This window comes from Camarhynchus parvulus, chromosome 13 (genome assembly GCF_901933205.1).
Source record: "Camarhynchus parvulus chromosome 13, STF_HiC, whole genome shotgun sequence".
Lineage (NCBI taxonomy): Eukaryota > Metazoa > Chordata > Aves > Passeriformes > Thraupidae > Camarhynchus > Camarhynchus parvulus.
In genome coordinates this window covers 7,240,967-7,259,624 of record NC_044583.1, presented here as the reverse complement: position 1 = coordinate 7,259,624, position 18,658 = coordinate 7,240,967, and the positions used below count along the sequence as shown (strand labels likewise).

Below are 18,658 nucleotides of genomic sequence, written 5' to 3'. Positions count from 1 at the left end.
CTAGCATCAGCTTGTGAGCTTATAAAAAAGGTCGTCTGGTGTTCATTGAGAAATGAAAGTGTTCTCTTTGAATGCAGGGCAAATCCTGGAGGTGCCTGCAGAAGGATCTGGAAAACCTTTCCCATCTGCCTTCTGAATAATTTAAAACACCTTCACTTTTGTGAATCTCTGTAACAGCAGTCTCTCACAAAAAAGTGACTATTCCACAAAACCCTACGTTCAATCAGAGGGCTCAGTATGTTTAGGTATTAATATTTAAATTAATGACATTTAATTGCTCAGACAAAAAAAAATCAAATATAAAAAAGTGTCTCTCACCATTTTCCTGATGGGAAAACTCAATTCCATCAACAGTACAGCGTCGGAATACCATTTTGTTTTCTGTTAGTGTCCCAGTTTTGTCTGAGAAGATGTACTGGATCTGTCCAAGGTCTTCAGTAATAGTGAGGGCACGGCACTGGATGGGCAAATCTGCTTCTTCATCATACAGGTCAATGTCATTGTGAATTAAGAAGACTTGGCCCAGTTTGACCAATTCAATTGACACATAAAGTGATATGGGGATTAAAATCTGAAAAAGAGTTTAAATTCTCAGTGAGAGGTGAGATAAATTTCACTGCTTTCTATCAGCAATGTCCTGGCACAGGCATATTAATGATTTCCAAAGAAACAGCTCTTCCTAGAGACATATTTTAGGATTAATGAATTCAGGGGTGAAAAAAAAATCCTGCACACAATTGCGATGGAGAAACAGGGATAAGTGGCAAACATAAGACTAAATTCCTGGAGTACTAAATTCAAAGGTGGGTCTTTCATGGGATACCCTGACAAAGCACATTTTCTGGACATAGGATCATTCTCTCTCTTACCCTTCTGAAACTCTGAAAGGATGGTCTAGCACAGATTCTTAGTGCAGAAAAGTTTCACAAACCATTACTTTGCACACAACACTTCCTACCCACAAGCTTCCTTGCCCTGAAAGAATAATGAATTCTTAAGATGCACAAATATTCTGTTTCAGTAATGAAGAATAATCCCCCAAGGAATCTCTGAGCAGCTCTGAAAGCTATATTCAAATTTTGTTAATATTAAAGACATTCTGTCCACTTAAATCTCAGCACTGACATCAAGAAATCTGAAAAGTAAATGTAATTTTTTCCCTTACCCAATAAAATATTCTTTCCCAATTAGGCTTAATCACACTCAGATATACAAGTATCCTACTTCTAATTTAGCTTCTTTCCTAGACCAGATGAACCATATCTAGTTATTATTCCCCTAGTTATTATTCCCCACTGGCAAATTGGCAATTTTTGTTTCACTGTTTTTCTGAGCTGCTAAGTGGTCTTATTTTGGAATTCTGGATATAGGCAGAAAAAAAAAAGAGCTGGCATTTGGATGTAAATATCTTTTTTGCATCTGCTAGATATTCTGAGTTAAAATATACAAGTGTATCCTTGTGAGGTTTCAATAATAAGAAAAAAAATGATGTTAGAAAGAATAAAAAGGAAAAAAGAAACATTATTTCACACTTGGTTGATTTGAAACACTTCGAGCAATATTTTCAAATAGGATTAAGAAGGCACTGCACAGCTATTAATTGATATTAATTGTTCGTTAGTGATTATACTCAATTTTGAGTAGCTTCTTCCTTGGAGGTAACAGAGAGGTTTTTGTCTTTTACCTGCAACAGGATTATCATTGTCAGGAACATGTAGAAACCAGCAAGAACTGGAGCCACAAAATTGCCATTCCAATCTGGGACATCATAAGGTGGATGCTCCCAAAATTTTCCTGTCCAGATGCCATGCCCTGTGGGAATGAGACACAAGACTGAAATTGGCTGAGCAGTGGAGTGAGTGACAAAGCTGCTGAAATGTGCAGATATGGACTGCTCTGTAATAAAGCAGAGAGAGCATTTCCAAAACTGTGATCCCCAAGCAATGCTGCAAATCTTTTGGAGAATGCAGAGCACCTGCAGAGCTCTGTAGCACATGCACAGAATTGATATGCTAGGGAGAAATGAGTACTCAGGGATATTTCCATTCACCTCTGCTTTGTCAGGTGTTTCCCATGGCTCTTAGCTCTGCACAGATCTTTTCTCACTCTGTGTTTCCCCGGAAGACTCCATGTCTATCACCTATCCATAAAAATCCTCAGAGCAGAAGACACTTTTTCCTCTCAAAGAAGTAAACCTTAGAATCTTTGTATATAGACAAACTAAAATATTTCTTATCCTCCCTGACCATTCTTCATTTCAATCTGTCTTTGCTAAGTGTTGACAAATCCCCTAAATTCAGTCTGGGAACTCATCTTTACATTCCTTCAGTTAAATCATATCTCAAACTGCTTCTTCCTCTGTGTTTTAAATACCAGCAGGTATCATTGCACTGCTACAGCAAAGCCTCTGTTCCAGGACTTAACAGCATCCCATCGCAATTGTTTTACCACTTTCCATACTGTCCTTATTGAAATAAACTTTTGTCAAGGAGGTTACTAAATTTACAGCATCAGAAGCTTCCCACAGAGCTAAGGCAAACAACTTGGTTTCCCTCATTGCATAATTTGTCCAGATGCCAAAAACCTCTATCAGCCCAGCTCAAATAAAACTCCCATTAATAGCAGTTAACCAAGCCGTTGTTTTGCAGCATCTGCCTACTGAAATGCTGCCAAAAATATTCAAATTATTTCAGCAATGCTCTTTGGCTGCTTCAGACTACAGTCACATCTGAACAAGGAGAACTCTGCTCTACAAGCTACTTCTTACCCCGATTTATACAATTTACTGTGTGCAAAAACAATCCTCATAACTGATCCACCAGTGATACTTTTTCCTAGAACCCTACATTCAAACAAGGCTGCAAAGCAACAACTCATGGCAGAGCCTCTGGATATTTTGGATGGCTGCAATATAATGGACTTTTTATGCTTTTACATGTTTCACTTAGACAATGAATATTTTTTTAACCTGACTAGATAAATTATTTTTCAAATGCTGATTGTTTTCATCCGAGACTTCTTTTAACCTTAAATTGAAGGACTTTATTACTCAAGAGCCCCACCCTACACACCAGACAAGGCAAGTCTCTAAATCCAGATGACAGCAGCCAGGGAACAAGGAAAATAAAATTTCTCCCTCACACAGATCTCAGTTGTGAAACTGAAATCCCATTTTGCTACCAAAAAGTCCCACTGCAACATGAAGCAGTAATACTAAAGAAGTGATCAAGTCAGTTCAGTTGTTCTGTTTTGGATGGTCCTTACTTCCCATGGCATCACACCTGATGACTGACTGGTGCCACATCACATTCATCCAGGGCAGGTGCAGGAAAACTTGATTTGGCTGTTGCTAAATCAGAGCAGTAGCACTGAGTAAATTGGCACTGAAACAAAATCCATTAAAAGAGAAAGGGGATCATGGGAGTCCTTGCTATGTCCTTAAAGCATTGCCCCATTCAAAAGTCAGTACACTTAAAATTTGGTCCTTTGCTCCGAATGATGAGATCCTGTTAATTCTGGCCTGCCTGGGACAGATTGCCATCAGAGCTGGGAGGCCAGCAGGTGCTCACACACAGTGAAGATGTTCTTTCTGAGATTACCAGTCCAGTAAACTCCAGCCAGTTACCAAATACCAGTTAATAAATTCACACATGCTCACCTGCAAGGACCCCCAAAAAATGCAGGCTATTCCAAGCAATTAATCCATTTCACAGCCTGATGTAAAGGGGCTTTTGAGAAGGAAGGAAGCCGTGGAGGATATAAACTGAATGAATTAGTCATGAGCAGCTCATGGGTTCTAAATTGTGTGTCTCTGTTTAATACCACTCCCAAACATATTAGAGGAAGACACTACTGAAATGAAAGTAAAGCAAAATCATTTTACTTTTGCTGTTATGCACAAAGAACAAACACCCCCTCAGGAAGGAAGGAAAATCTCAGCTGACAAATATCGATTCCTACAATGATTCCTACAATTCCTACAGGATGGCTTGCTTCTGCTTTACATGTATGATACCATGGTGGGGATGAATCTTATCTGGAACATTTATAGCCATGTTTTCTTCACCTGAATTGCTCAGATTTGCCATTTTAACTCACCTATTGGAAAGACCAAGGAGCCTAAAGACCCCAAGAGCATCCAGCTGTAGATCTCACTCATGTCTATAACATCAATTCTAATCACCATTTGGGAAATAGATTTTTGTCAGTGGTTCATACCTACAGCTCCAACGAGGCACATCACAAACAGGAGTCCCACACATGAGAAAATGTCCCTGTTCATCCTCTGCTCAATCCTGCTGCGCTTGTAGCGGGGACCGCTGTTGTTCAGCATGGCCTTCGTCTCATGACCTTCAAAACACAAATTAATTTTATCATGGTTATGTAATAGTTTGTATTTTTGTTTGGTTCTTTAGAAAGTATTCTTCCCCCCAGCTGAGAGCAGGATGGCTAATGTTGACATTCAGAACTTTCCTTGTCCATCTTCCTATTTGACTGACTACATCAGACTCTAAATATTGAAGTTTACCAAAAACCTCCATTATATCACAGGTTTCAGCTGTCATATACATTTTTCTGCCCCAATGACAGCAGATTAAGTAGGATCATAAGGTTTATATCAACTATCAAAAGCCAAATATCCATGAGAAGAACAAGAAAATGAACAATAGTATTATATTATTGCATTTTATGAAAAAATTGTTTAGCTGCTATACAGATTCCTGAAACCTACATTTGAATATTTTTCAGCAGCAATTCAAAAGCACTAGATACATTTTGTATATTAAATAAAATTCAACAAACCAGTGAAAACCAGTAATATTTAGCTTTTTATTATTTGATTGTAAAGTGCTGACAAAACAGTCATATGAGGAGTAAAAAAATCCCCAATCCTTAAACTTAGTGAAATATAAGTGAGCTGCTATAGTAATAATAATAATAATGAAAAAAAAAGGAGTGCTGCAAGAAGTCAAAAAGCAGAAATTACTTTTTCAATTCTATTAATGTTATCTAAACTGTGGCTCCACAACTGGGATATCTGGACACCATCTGTTGTTATATTGATTTGTATCTTTTATGTTTATTTCTGCAGTCCTTTTCCCTGAAAACACAGACCCTGCAGGCTTGTATTTAGTTTTCATTTGTATGTGCATGATGTGTGTGACAAGGACTGTTTTCCAAGATGCCTTTTAGCTTTCTCTAGGGAAGTGATTTAACCCAAGAACTGGAAGTTGGGGGCAGTTCAATCACACCTGCTGGATTCATTCCAGGTTTACATCAGTGGTTATTAATTAAGGAGAGAGCTAGAGAGAAAATTAGTCTCCAGCCTTATGTTCAGGACATTCACTCAAGAGCTGGGGATCCTGACTTACTATTCCAATGAATATGTAATTATTTGCAAAACCTGGAGCTGCGTCAGTGGGACCAGTTTATGCTACCAGTGCTCTTGCCCTTCCAACTCACACATAAGCACAAACCTTCTTGTTCCACTTAGGCAGGTATTCAGTGTACAGGCAGGAGATTTGTGTTCACTCCCATACAGGCAGAACTCAAAACAAACCCTAAGCCTTCCCTTTGGTGAGCAAAATCTCTTAACCACAGAGCTATACTGAAGGGGACAGCACTGCTTCTTGAATTTCTGTTCCTCCAGCAGCTCTGTGAATCTACTCCTCACTTTTCTTTTTTGTCAGGTGCAATGGAATGCTTTGTATTGAAATCAAAACAACCCAAAGCCCTCTAATCCCTCCCAGAAAACCCTCAAAGAAGTGTTGATGAATTTATTTCAGGAAGAAATCGTGATGAGCTTGTTTCCAAATATCAGTTCTACCATTCCTTTCCACTTCAGGTGATCATCAGGTAAAGGGCACTTCTGTAACACAGTTATCACCTTCTAAGGAACAGAAAATCAGAAATATGAGAAATAAAGTGCTTTGTTCTCCTCTAATCCTCACCCTTTCCTGTGCTGTGAAGCACAGCACCTCACCTACCACCCATTGGTACCTTGTCTCTCTATTTCTAGATGCTGATGTGCTCATCTAAAACTTCTTTCTGGTACTTTAGTATATGAAAAGCATATAATTCTTACTGCTGTCCCAATCAGAATGAGAAAACGACATTGGCTGTCACTCTGTAATGAGGTTTTTGTGTTTTATGCTATTGCTTTGTGTAGAACAATTTGGGTAGCCATGAAAAGTAGGACTGTCCTCGGGTCAGATGGGAACTGCACAGACCAAGCAATTGCACTCCTCACAAAGGCTCCCATTAGAAAGAAAGTTTGAGGAGTAATAGAGTCATAAAAATGGAAAGTGTGCCATCTTATTATGTGACTGATCGTGATTGTTCAGAAAAGGTCACAGACCATGATTAAAAGCCAGAGTATAATCAATGTCAAAGAACCCTAGAAATGAAGCTGATACTGACTGAAGCCAGTCTAATTTTAGGAAAAAAAACCCCAAAACTTTTATGCCGACATTAACAATAAGAATTCAGTTGGAAATTGATTTGAAGACCTACTCATATGAAAACCATCATGTCTTGGGAATAACTTTAAAACTCCAATCTTTTCTACTGGCAGCTTAAGCAACATAAATGGAGATCCACATTAGGATCTGTGCTGGTGGTGAAGGGAACAAACTGGGAAATCTGAGCTAAACAGGAGAAAATGAGGAACTGCAACAGGAGAAGGGAAGATAAATTACTCCAATTATACCAGGAATGATCCCCACTGAGATTTTTATACAGTAGCTACTTTGGAAAAGAAAGGATTGCAGAGTTTGGCTCTGGCTCTCCTCCTCTGCCCAGTGGGCACCGCCCTTGCCTGTGGTGTTCACAGAGACACACAGTGAGAGACCTGCAAGGCAAAGCTGCCTTGGAAACACTTGGAAGCTGCAGACATTCAGAGTCCAGTTGTGCAGCAGTGAAATAGACAGTCTGTTGTCAGGAATATTGTGCCAGGCTGTGGAGATGAATCTCAGCTAAATGACTCTTGTAAAGGTGTGACTTCTGTTTTGTCTTAGGTGGCTCAACCCTGAACCCCTTGCTGCTGATTAGGCATAAAACAGTTAATATAATTCTACTGGAAAGATAATGATAGCTAATGGCATTAATTGTTGTGTTTGAATTGACTTTTATTTAATCTGCAAAGAAGAGGGAAGCTGATACACTCTATCTGATGCAGACGAGGACACAGCTGGCAAAGCCAATGATAAATCATGCTCACTGAGTAAAAGCGGTGGTAACACTCCGAAGGTAAAAGATGCTGAGAAACAGATGAACTGACCCACTGCTGAACCTGGCACTGCTGCATTTGATCTGGGCACCAACACTGTCTCTCTTTGTCCATGTCTCCTGCATGAAGTTCATGGTTGCACAGACACTGTCTGTGTCAGCACAAACCTGTGCTGCTGCTGCTGCTGCCTTTTCTGTCACCTCCAGCTGCTGCCTCACTGCCTCCTGCGTGCTGGCACTGGCACAGATCGAATGGATGAATGAAATTCACAGATGACTTTTTTTTTTTTCCTAATTAGCTCTTTAGCTGCTCCAGTTTCTACCCTGAGGAGCCAGTGAGACCTCCCTTAGGGCAGCTGTGTAGATTTTATGACAGATGGAATTAGTAATATAGCAAGAGCTGAGGGTTAAATACACCTGAGCAATTTTTTACTTGTCTGGATATTTTTACAAGATATTTGACATGCACAAGGATACTGTCACTTGCCAAAGACCCAGTGCAAGACTTGCTGGCTTTGGAGATGGATGAGTAATACCTTCACTTAAAAAAAAGTTATATATAGTTTTTCTGTGCACTACCAGTTTTTAAAACAAAATGTCAAATTATGTTGCAATATTAGACTATAGTTATTTTTAAAGGATTTTTACAGGGAAATTCTCAGTTTACCTAAATAAAAAGTACATCTTACCTGCATATATAACAATTCCTACTGCTGCCTCAGTATTTCTGATTGTACATCCACGAAGCAAGAGGTTTTCAATGTTGAGGCCTACCTGTTCATGGTTTGGCTGCTCCCTAGAAGAAATACAATCAAATAGGGCAATTAATTTTTCGGTTCTAATGGAGTGTAAAAGAAAATTTTCATGTGCGTGCCTGTTTCAAGTTGAAATAAAGTAATTTTGTAGGCCCTTTTTTGCTTTTATTTCCCTCAGTTTCAAGGAAACTTTTCCAGCAAAAAGTTACAGAGAAGTTCAAGTCTTCTTTTTAAAGACTGCTTACACAGTGTGTGTCATGATGCCAATACAAAGCAAGTTTGCCTTTCGCTTGGGAACTTATCTGGCAGATTCAATATCTTATGAAAGAAAACAAGAGTCATTTTGCAACTTCTTACAGCCAAATTTATTTTAGAAAGATGAGCAGAGGTTCAGATGAATACATCTACACCCTGCAAGAGCCTCTGTGACTCCATCAGCCACCAAAGTCTTTGTGAGTCTCAGTTCACTGAAGCAGCCTTTGGGCTGAGGGGCTCTTCCTCCTTCTCACCCTGGACAGAAGAATTTTCATCCTGGCCAGAGGTGCCCCATCACTGACCAGATCCTTCTGCTTGCAGCACAAACTGGTGAAAACCAAAATGTCAGTGCCCACAAGGCAGGAAATTTGTTGCTTGCCTCTGAAAATTAATGGCACACACCTACCCCTACCCACAGCTTTTATTTCACACTGATAGGTTCTTCCTGAGATCTTTACCAAAGCTGAGAGCTTCTGTTTCAGATGCTTTGTCTTGTTCTGTTATGCAAAGGTCAGGGTGGGAAAAGAGTTTTTTTTCCTAGAATAATCATCTCTCTCTACTTTCTATTTGGTATTTTGTGTTTCATTTACCAGCAAATAGTCTCATCTCTCAAATGAAGGGCAAGGCTAGGTGTTATGTTAGAGCTAAGTGAAGTCCAATGTCCAAGTGCAGCTGCACCTGATTACACAACTTAAACTAGACAAGGGAAAAGGTGTAAGTGTCAACAACCTACAGCTGGTGGAATTGTAAAAACATAATGCCAAAAATCTATTTTTCTTGGAATCTAAATTCAGCCTTGGGGAACTCATTTAATAGAAGCCTTCTTGCATCCTCTTGAACAGAATTTTCTGTGATTGGACATGTCAGATAGATGTCACCAAGTTATTTCTTATCATTTTTATCAGAGAGTGCTCCTGCTATTTTATAGCAAGGCAATAGAGCCTCAATAATTTATTAAGGGTTCATGGACAAGAAGGTAGCCTGCTCCAAATAATTTGCATTTACAAAATAGCTCAAATCTCAGCAGACCAAAGAAAAAACTTCACTAACTTGCAGCAAGTAATTTTCTCCAGCAAATCCTTCTTCTATTCCTGAAGAGAGGAGAGAAAGGCAGCTACTTCCATGTTCCATCAAGCAAATGAGATAACAGGCTTTCACCAGAGAGATTTCTGTTACAGACTTTCAGTTGAGAGTTGACTATTTTGAAGCCAATCCTGAGTCCTAAGGGTTGTTATTGTGTGTGTTTCCTTGTGACACGTCTCCTACATTTCTGTAATCTCAGTGCTCTTTGCTAATTGGAGGGATTGCTTCAATTTAGACCCAATGGTCCCTGAAGTCAACAACCACAGCCAGCAATCAATACAAACTCGACCTCTTTTTCCCTTGTAAGAAATTGCAGCAGAGGAGAATTGGCATTGCTGTTAGAGGCACCATTCTTACAGCGCACAGACCCAAAACCAGATTAGGTATGGTCAGTGCTAATGGGAGATAATCCCTGGTTTGCCCTGTCACAGAGCCAGGCATCTGCATCTCCTCCATGGGGCAACAATCTCACTGCTTCTTGCAGAGCCATCAATTCCTAGTTTAGCTACTGGTAAGTTTAGCAAAGCTGGGGCATGGATGAGGATGCTGACACACTCATGCAGTTCAATTATTTGCATGACAATGGGGCATGCATTTGGTCTGGGGCAGTAGGAACTTTGGACAATTCTCTGCTGTGGTGAGGGAATAAGCTGCTCTGTGTTGGAGGGTAAGAGAATTTTAAGACATGAGCCATGACATAGAAATTTGCCTTACAATTCATAAATGGGGCTAAATGTGCTGAATTTGCTGTTATGCCTGTGCCAGAATTATTTTATTTAATGAAGAAAGACAAAAAGAAAACCTACCCTACTTTTTTATACTAGTTTAGTGCATCAGTTCAATAGCATTTTGCATGCATGTTTGATTTTTCTACCTTTCTAATAAGAAGAAACTCTGGATTGATTATTAGATCTTGGACACCTTTTCCCTGTGGCTGTAAAGGTGAAGGAACTAGAGCCATGCAGCTGGATACCTTAAACAATTGGAAGGATTTATTTAAAATCTAGTTTAGTCTAATCATCAGGTCAAATGCACATGAGCTTATGTCTAAGTTTTGAAGCGAGCTGAATCTCTGGGAAAATAGTTTGTAGGAAAGAACAGTAAATGCAATGCCAAGCCTTGGTTATACCTTGCCACAGAACAGAGTCCAAGTGTACATTTTATATTGACTTCTGAATCTGGGAATAGATAATAGTGACAACCATCAATTTCCTCAAAATATGTTCCTTCCATCCAATTCCTCCAAGAGGAATATCAAAGTACAGATCAAAAATGTATTTATGGACAACAAATACTTACATATAACCTTTGAATTTATTGAGATCATTGTTTGGCATTTCACAGATGATGGTGTTCTGGAAAAATTCTGGTTCAAACACAGCATCCTACCAGAGAAAACATACTGAGTGTCAGATCCAATGAGTATTTGAAATGCTAAACACCAAAAAAAGAGCTTAATTTAGACCACCAGGGCTGGAACACTTGCCCTAGCAGGAGAGATAAAGACATTTTAACTCATTCAGCCTGAAGCAAAACTTCAGAAGGGCTGAGTATTTCCTCCTCTTGGAATAACAACTGGTTAAATTAAGTGAAGAAAATGCTGTGCATTGAACAAGACATCACAGATGCCAATTAGTGGAAACACCTGTCTTCATTTTAAGTGAATATAACAAAGATAGTAGATTTAGATTAAATATTAGGAAGAAATTCTACCCTGTGAGGGTGGTGAGGTGCTGGCACAGATTGCCCAGAGCTGTGGCTGTCCCATCCCTGGAAGCGTCCAAGTTCAGGTTGGATGGGGCTCTGAGCAAGGGATCATGGGCAGGGACACCTTCCAGTAGACCAGGTTGATTCAGAGCCCAGTCTAACCTGGCCTTGGACACTTAAGGGATAGGGCACCCAAAAATTCTCCGGACAACATGTGCCAGGGTTTCACCCCCTGAAAGGGAAAATTTTTTTCCTAATATCTCATCTAAACCTACTCTCTGTCAGTTTGAAGCCATACCCCCTTGTCCTGTCCCTCCATGCTCTTGTAAATAGTCTCTCCCCACCTTTTTTGCATCCTGAACTGAAGAACTAAGCCCAGTTAGTTCTAACCCAAGTGAAGAGCTGACTAATATGTATTTATTTCCTCCCTGTTTAAAGAGTCACTTTATAGGCAGAAGTACATCTGAGGGGGTTTTAGGCAGTTCATAAATCACAGAACTAAGCAAAGCTCAAAGAACAAGGAAGAAACTGGCGCACTAAAACCTGCAGTGTGATACCACTTCCACTGGGGTTTTTCATCCAGCACACTGTTTACACAAACACACCACAAGAGCAGGGTGATACAGGAAGTTTTGTCAGCTCTGACCTTCCTGAGCACCGGCTGCCACCACGGCCAGAATTGCATTCCACCCTGTTAATGTAACAGGAGTTGTTAGGTATAGACATTCCTGGACATAGAATTTATCTCAATAACGATTCAAAGTCTAAAGAAAATCACCATGAATAGGCAGTCAGGGGCATAATTTAGCATGGGGGTATTTTCTGATATAATGGAAGACTTCCACACATTATAAACAACTGAGGCAAAAGTTTGCATTTTGTGTAATGGTAGAGTGCCCTGTTCTTCTCTAAAAGGAAAAATAGGTAGAAAAATTGAAAATATAAATTAGAACATTACATGACAAAAATGCAACATTTAAAAATGTTAAGTAGCCAGATTACTGTTTTTCTGCTAAGTCTTTACAGATTGAAATTTCCAGTGTGTCTCAAGAGCAAAACCTCTTCCTAATCATCACTGGAAGGAACTGGAAAAGGCCTGTGCTATGCCACAACATGAGAAAGCCCTTAATTGTCTTTGAAAAGTGATTTCCATTTGAACAACAAGCAAATAACATGAGTACAGCACCTGATCTCAACTGCCCATGGAAATGGTGCTTTATTTAATGTCTGGTTGCTCCCTGGCAGCTGTGTCCCAAACACCAGTACCCCAAAAGATCTTCCTAGTGGCACTCGTGCTAATTGCTAAATAATTAATGTAATTCCTAGAATTATCTGTGAGGTTTTCCTGTCTGCTGGAGTGATTCCAATGGAACAAAGTTTTCCTCCCCATGTGCTATGACTCCTTAAACTTGTTCTGGGTTATTTGAAAAACTGCCCAGCTGTGTGTTTAAAGATACTTGAAAATGTATCTTTAAACATATGTAAACATATGTAAAAATATGTAAGTCATATTTTCTAGTTTACTTCAGGTTTATCCAACGTGAGCCACACGAGTAAAGCAAAGTAAAGGGAAAAGGTAAAAAGGAAATGATACTGCCTATGAAAAATAAACGGTGATTTTAAGAATTCAAACTGAATCACAAACCGGTGTCAAACATTTAACTTAAAAAAAAAATTAATTTATCTTGAGATCCTATTAAACTGCCAACCCAGATGCCTTAGAGCAGCTCCCAGCTGAGCTTTCACACCTCCACCTGCCTATGCAGTGAGTGTGGTGTGTCAGGTGCAACGGAGACATAGAATCCATAAGGAAACCCACGGATGCTGTGGCAGGGACCACGAGCTTTCTTCCAGCTGCCATGCAGAAATAAACCCCTCTGTGCAGTGTCTGGAGACAAATGTGCCCGTTTTGTGGGCACAGCCCATTTGTGGGCTGCCCTGCCCAGACTGACCTGGCTGCTGAAGCCCATCACCACGCGGCGCTGTTTGAGGTTGGTCTCCCCGTCCAGGTTGGCGGTTTCCAGGTGGCAGATCCCGTTCTGGTCAGAGGAGTGGAGCAGCAGGATGTCTGCTGGGACAATCTCATTGCACTGCAGCTGCACAAAGTCCCCCACTCTGACATCCTTCCAGCACTTCTCCACGTAGGCATGTTCCTCCCTGCGGCATTGAGAGCATATCGTGGGTGATGAGGGGCATTAGGAAGGCAGCACTGCTGGGTTGGGGGCTTCAAAACCAGAAAATGGGGGCACACCATTTTTAAAGGACTTTTTTTTTAAAGGGCATAGCACAGAAGCTATAAATTAGTGATTCAGACACTCCACAGCACCACTTCACAGTTTGTCACATTCAAACAAAATCTTTACATGGAATAAAACATTTACAGCAGTTCTCTTTCACTCTGGCATTAGTCCTGTAATCTGCACCAAGTATAGCAGGCAGCTCAGACTAACAGAGGTATTTTTGAGTATCTTATTGAAGAAATTCAGATTATTGTTTTTGACTGTGACTGTTTCCTGGACACTTTCCAACATCAGCATATAGCTCCTGAAAGAAGCAAACTGATACCTCAGCCACACTTGCTTCAGGTCTTTCCAGTTTGTAACTCTCAAGAGGTAGTTGCAAATTTTTAGCTTAGTGCAGAGAAACAACTTCAAAAGGGGGAAGAGCTGACAAATGGTCCCTTATTATTAAGCAAAAAAAAAATACAGCCAGAGCCCAAATTTAATGGAAAAGTTAAAGTAAGAAACAAAGAGCTTATAAATTAACAAAAAATTAAAAAAAGAGCCTATGGGGTTCAAGGAAAAGAAATTACTATTTCATCAATGAACTAAGTTCAGCAAATAGCAGACTTTTTTTGACATTGCATTTTCAGTAATTAATCCTTCAACTGCTCTTAACCATCTAAGTAGACCAGAAACAACACAATAAGCTTTAAAATTAGTTAATGGGAAAAAATGCACTGCGGCAATGGCTTGATTCCTCTGACTTCTTGAGAGGAAATTATTTTTTCAGGATGAATAACTGAATCATCTTATGCCTTGCTCTGTGAGAGGGAAAATGCTCATGATACTTTACCAGACAGACAATTAAAGGCTTTTTGTAATGACTCAGAGTCTCATTTTTGGTTAAGTTTTTAATCATCCTCATCTACTGGATGGAGAATACCATCTTCCATTGAAGTGTTTGTGTCATGAGAAGGGGAGCAGTGATGGCAGAGACAAAGTGCTTTGCTGCAGTTCAAAGCACACATCCGAGCCCTGCCTCAGTGCCAGGCCCAGGGCTGCTTCCTGCTCACCCACTGTCCTGGCTTGGTGCAGAGCAGAGCCACAGCACTGCCAGGCAAACCCTCTCACTTGGCTTGTGCCCTTACAACAAGCAGGTACTTGTGCAGCTTATGCAACAAGTGAAATTCTGTCCATCTCCCAGTGGTACTGACTTTCATTAAAAAAACAGATCCCCCAGCCTGATTATTTGAGTCCCTTTACTGCTGCTTTTGAAGCACTTACTAAACCATGGGGTTGTAGCAATATTTTTTTTTCATCTTACACTGATTTTTCTTTCTTGAATTTTTAATTCTTTTCATTTTGTCTGATTCTGCTTACCTGCATGTCCTTTTTCTTTTGTGCAACAACAGACATTAAAGACCACACGGAAGAACAGAGGATTATTGTAAGTTAGTTAGATGCTGCCATGCATTTAAAAAAAAATCTAGTTAAATTTCTATTTGAAAAGCATTTTAGCAAGTGTATGCTGAGTATTTAATCCTCTACAAAGCAGATACTAAGTTAATATAACAAATCAACTATGTAGTACCAATCCTTTCCATGCCAAACACCTTCTGAATAGGACTTCCTAATTTGTTTGTTTAAAACATGAAAGAAAGAGTACAAGATCAGTTTAGAGGAAGTTGGTGTCTTGTCTTGCCATCCTAGACATTTGAATGCCATTTATAGTTTGCATGTAATGTTTACTGTGGCTTCTCCATGGCAATCCTACCTCTCTGTACGTCAACTCTTGCACAATTCAGAAGTTTACAGAGCCTATTTCTGATTTTGTCTACTCATAAAATGCTACAGAAGGGCCTTGTCTAGCTGGCTGGGTTCCATATCAGCTGAAAGAAACCAGATTAGCCCAAATAATCCACAGAAATTGTGGATTTGTAATTTTTTTTCAACAGCTCCCTATGAAACCTACATTACATGTAAAGCTTCAGGGTTCTACCCAGTCACTAATTACAGAGGAGACAGTGAGTCAGAAAAGCCAAATGACCTCTTTCAGATCAGAGGAAAAGCCTTCCTAGGCACAGGGACTGCAGCTCAGGGATTGCTAGAATCCCAAACCTGCATTCAGGGGAACTGTCACTCCATCCCAACAAGTATTCAAAGAATACACATTTTCTGCTCCTGAAGAAAACTTCATCTGAACCTGTAAAATTAAAATTTTGATTATATTATAAGATAAATAATTAAAAATACTAAAAATAGTACAAAGCTTTTCTACAACTTTGTAGGGAATTGCCAGTGGATGAAAGGAAGAAAAGCACTTCATGATGAAACTGGTGCACCCCACGGCAGCGCTGTCCTAGTTGTCTAACAAGATTTTTCAGATGAAGCAGTTTCCTTTCAGCAATCTCTGTAACTGGGAACACTGCCCATTTTCTGTTCACTGATGAAAGTTAACAGCACAAGCTCTGGTGGCTAAATAAACAGAGGAGCTTAATAATCCCAAGATGGTCTGATGAGAAACACACAAAAAGGGCAAATGTATTGAACCAATCAAATAAAAATCAGCAGATGTGGGGATTTTCAAGAGGTGGGAATCTGGACACTTGATTCTTACAGTGTGTGGTGTCAGGGCTGGGGCACACTGAAGACAGGAGGTAAGATAAAAGTTCCTCAGTCCCTGCTCTCTTTTACCAGGCAATTATCAAAAGCACATTCAAAAAGTGTTCCCTTGCTCATAGATATCATGATGATGCCCATCAGAGGATACTGCCAGTGAAAAGAGGCCTTGAACAGTCAAACTGATGTCTGCCAGAACTGTTATTGAACTCATCAAATCTGAACAGAAGGCCTGAACTAAACAGATTTTTTAAAATAGTTTCTGGGGGAAAAAAAGGATAATAAAAAGGTCCTGCTGCAGTGGAGATTGTGGGGAACTTGAATAAACTATTGACTTTGTGTCAAGAATTTGATTTCACTTTCTTGGTTTCAGTAAAGATAAATTTCAAAGAAAAATGGATCAAAATGCATGGTGAATGGAGGGAAATAAAAATTATTGTTCTGCTATACAGAAAAAATTAAATAAAAGTATTTTTTCATATGCACTCCACAGCATGTGTGTCTCCTAGATTGTTTTAGAGAAAGATCTTCAGAAATCTTTGTCATTTAGAACATTTTATTGGACAATTAGCCCAGTGAATCTTATTCCCTAGAATTACAGCAAGCTCCATCTTGAGATCCTTTGCAGTTCAAAATAAAGATATGGTTTGCTCTGCACTATATCCCCCCAAACTGTCACCAAGTCATGGCACATAGAAAAATATCAGTGTTGTCAATAGAGAAACCTACATATTTATATTTTGTTGTATGTAAATTTGCTAGAATGCTATATTTGAAAATGGCCTCCTTCAAGCACCACCTCTTTGTAAAAAACACCAATATCCTGGGATCCTGCTTCTACATGGCAACAGGTTGAATCACACAGCTGCTTACCCTTCACAGACTATTTTTGCAAATAAAAATCTTGCACAGTTTTATGCTATCAAAGATTATATCAGCTTTTTTATATGCAAACCCCTCACAAAATATTTTCAAAGATCACTTCATGTTTAAGACCTCACCATTAGGAGCTACTGCCACAAAACAAAAAAAACTGACAGCAAAGGAGCATATTTAGGACTCAAGGAAGGCACTAGGTCAGACAGGAACTGATTCTGGAAACTGTCCATAGGTCAGAGTACAGCACAATTGGCTGATGGTGTACCTGAGCTGCAGATGCTGCCTGGGCATGGGAAGGTGCCACGTGGGTTTGTCACTGCTCCTGCCACCATCCCATCCCATCCCATCCCAATCCCATCCCATCCCATCCCATCCCATCCCATCCCATCCCATCCCATCCCATCCCATCCCATCCCATCCCATCCCATCCCATCCCATCCCATCCCATCCCATCCCAGTTTTTGTTCCAGCACACCAGCCCAGCAGCACCAACAATCTCATTTATCAATGCCCAGTCCTGTACCCAGCCCCAGCCTTTCCCCACAGCACCAAACTCCCAGGATTTGAACACTATGTTAAGACAGAAAAAGCACCTTTTAAAAATAACTGAAATGGAATATTTCTGAAGTCTAATAAAGTGCATACACTTGTATCATACTGGCATTCCAAATTCCTCAATGCCAATAACATATCCTATGTTCTTATGTGCCCAAACTGCCTATAGCATCATAACAAGTAACTTATTTTCCCAATGATACAAGCCTATGCTCAACTTCCATAACTAATTGAAGCTTATATAAACTTTAAGTAAGTACCAGAACTTCATAAATGTATTATTTGTTCATATAAATGGTTTTGGATTTATTTTAACTCATCTTTGAAGAAATAAAATAAAACAGATGTAAACAGTATGTTACTTAGACGTTACTAGGTTAATTTTGTAAATTGTAGATTTTTGTATTTAGGAAAATGTTTTTTTTTTTTACTGCCTTGAACAAAATACTGTTGTTACAATTCTTCCTGACACCAGCTGGAAGGAACAGATAATTTCAAGGTGACTCAATTGATGTCTCCTAGTTATTAGCATTAGTTTCTGTGGACTCTCATTAACGTGTAAAGTTTCTGGAAAGCGCAGCCTATATCAGCTTTTTGATAGTCATATCTTTATATGACCATGTAGCTCTTGAGGTCACATGGTAGAAACCCTCCACTCTCCAGGTTTTAATGGCATTTTAAAAGTTCAGACAGTTAGGTTGAATCTTAATGCCATGAGGCCATGATTTTGCAGGTCTCTGAGCCAAAGCCAGAGATTCTTATTTATTTGGTCTTAATGTTTAGTCATTAGCTCCTGCTGCTAAGCCATTGCACCTTTTCTGTGAAGCAGCTTTAATTGTCTTGGCAGGTAATAGATCTTGAAGAAAGCTCTGATCAAGCAATACACGAAGCAGTGGTAGCTTCAGTAATGCATTTTATGGATTTTCTTCCACAGACACTGAGGATCCTCCTGTAGCAATACACCCTGACTGACAACAATTGCAGCTCACTGCTCTTCCAGCGCCGCTGCCTGGACCAGCTGGGAGCTCTTTGCATTTATTCAGTTCAGCTTGTCCATAATTCCTCACAATGCAATCATCATATCCCACACGAGGCGTTTACATTCTTCATGATTTTGGTAGCACTTGTTTCAAGCAGTGCCATGGTGACACAACACACCTGAGTGTTCTGTTGGTTCAGGACATTTTCTCAGCCCCCTGCAAGGCTGAAGGATGCCTCAAGCAGAAGGCACTGTTGGTGTCAAACTCACTGCTAATTCAGGTATCCACAGCTAAACCAGGTACTAAATTTCCACAGCACATGAAGACCAGACAAAAATTAGAGGGATGGCAGGGTAGGGCATGCCCATTGCCAGAG

General features: G+C 39.8%; 1 protein-coding gene across 1 annotated transcript in view; it reads right to left on the bottom strand.

The window, feature by feature from the left end:
• ATP10B (ATPase phospholipid transporting 10B (putative)) overlaps positions 1-18,658 on the bottom strand; it is a 170,328-nt gene that overhangs the window by 18,434 nt on the left and 133,236 nt on the right. The window contains exons 4-9 of the mRNA XM_030957703.1: positions 12,980-13,184; positions 10,620-10,705; positions 7,917-8,023; positions 4,219-4,350; positions 1,685-1,812; positions 319-571 (exon numbers count right to left, since the gene is read on the bottom strand). Coding sequence (XP_030813563.1) covers positions 319-571; positions 1,685-1,812; positions 4,219-4,350; positions 7,917-8,023; positions 10,620-10,705; positions 12,980-13,184 — 911 coding nt within the window. The remainder of the gene's footprint in view (positions 1-318; positions 572-1,684; positions 1,813-4,218; positions 4,351-7,916; positions 8,024-10,619; positions 10,706-12,979; positions 13,185-18,658) is intronic.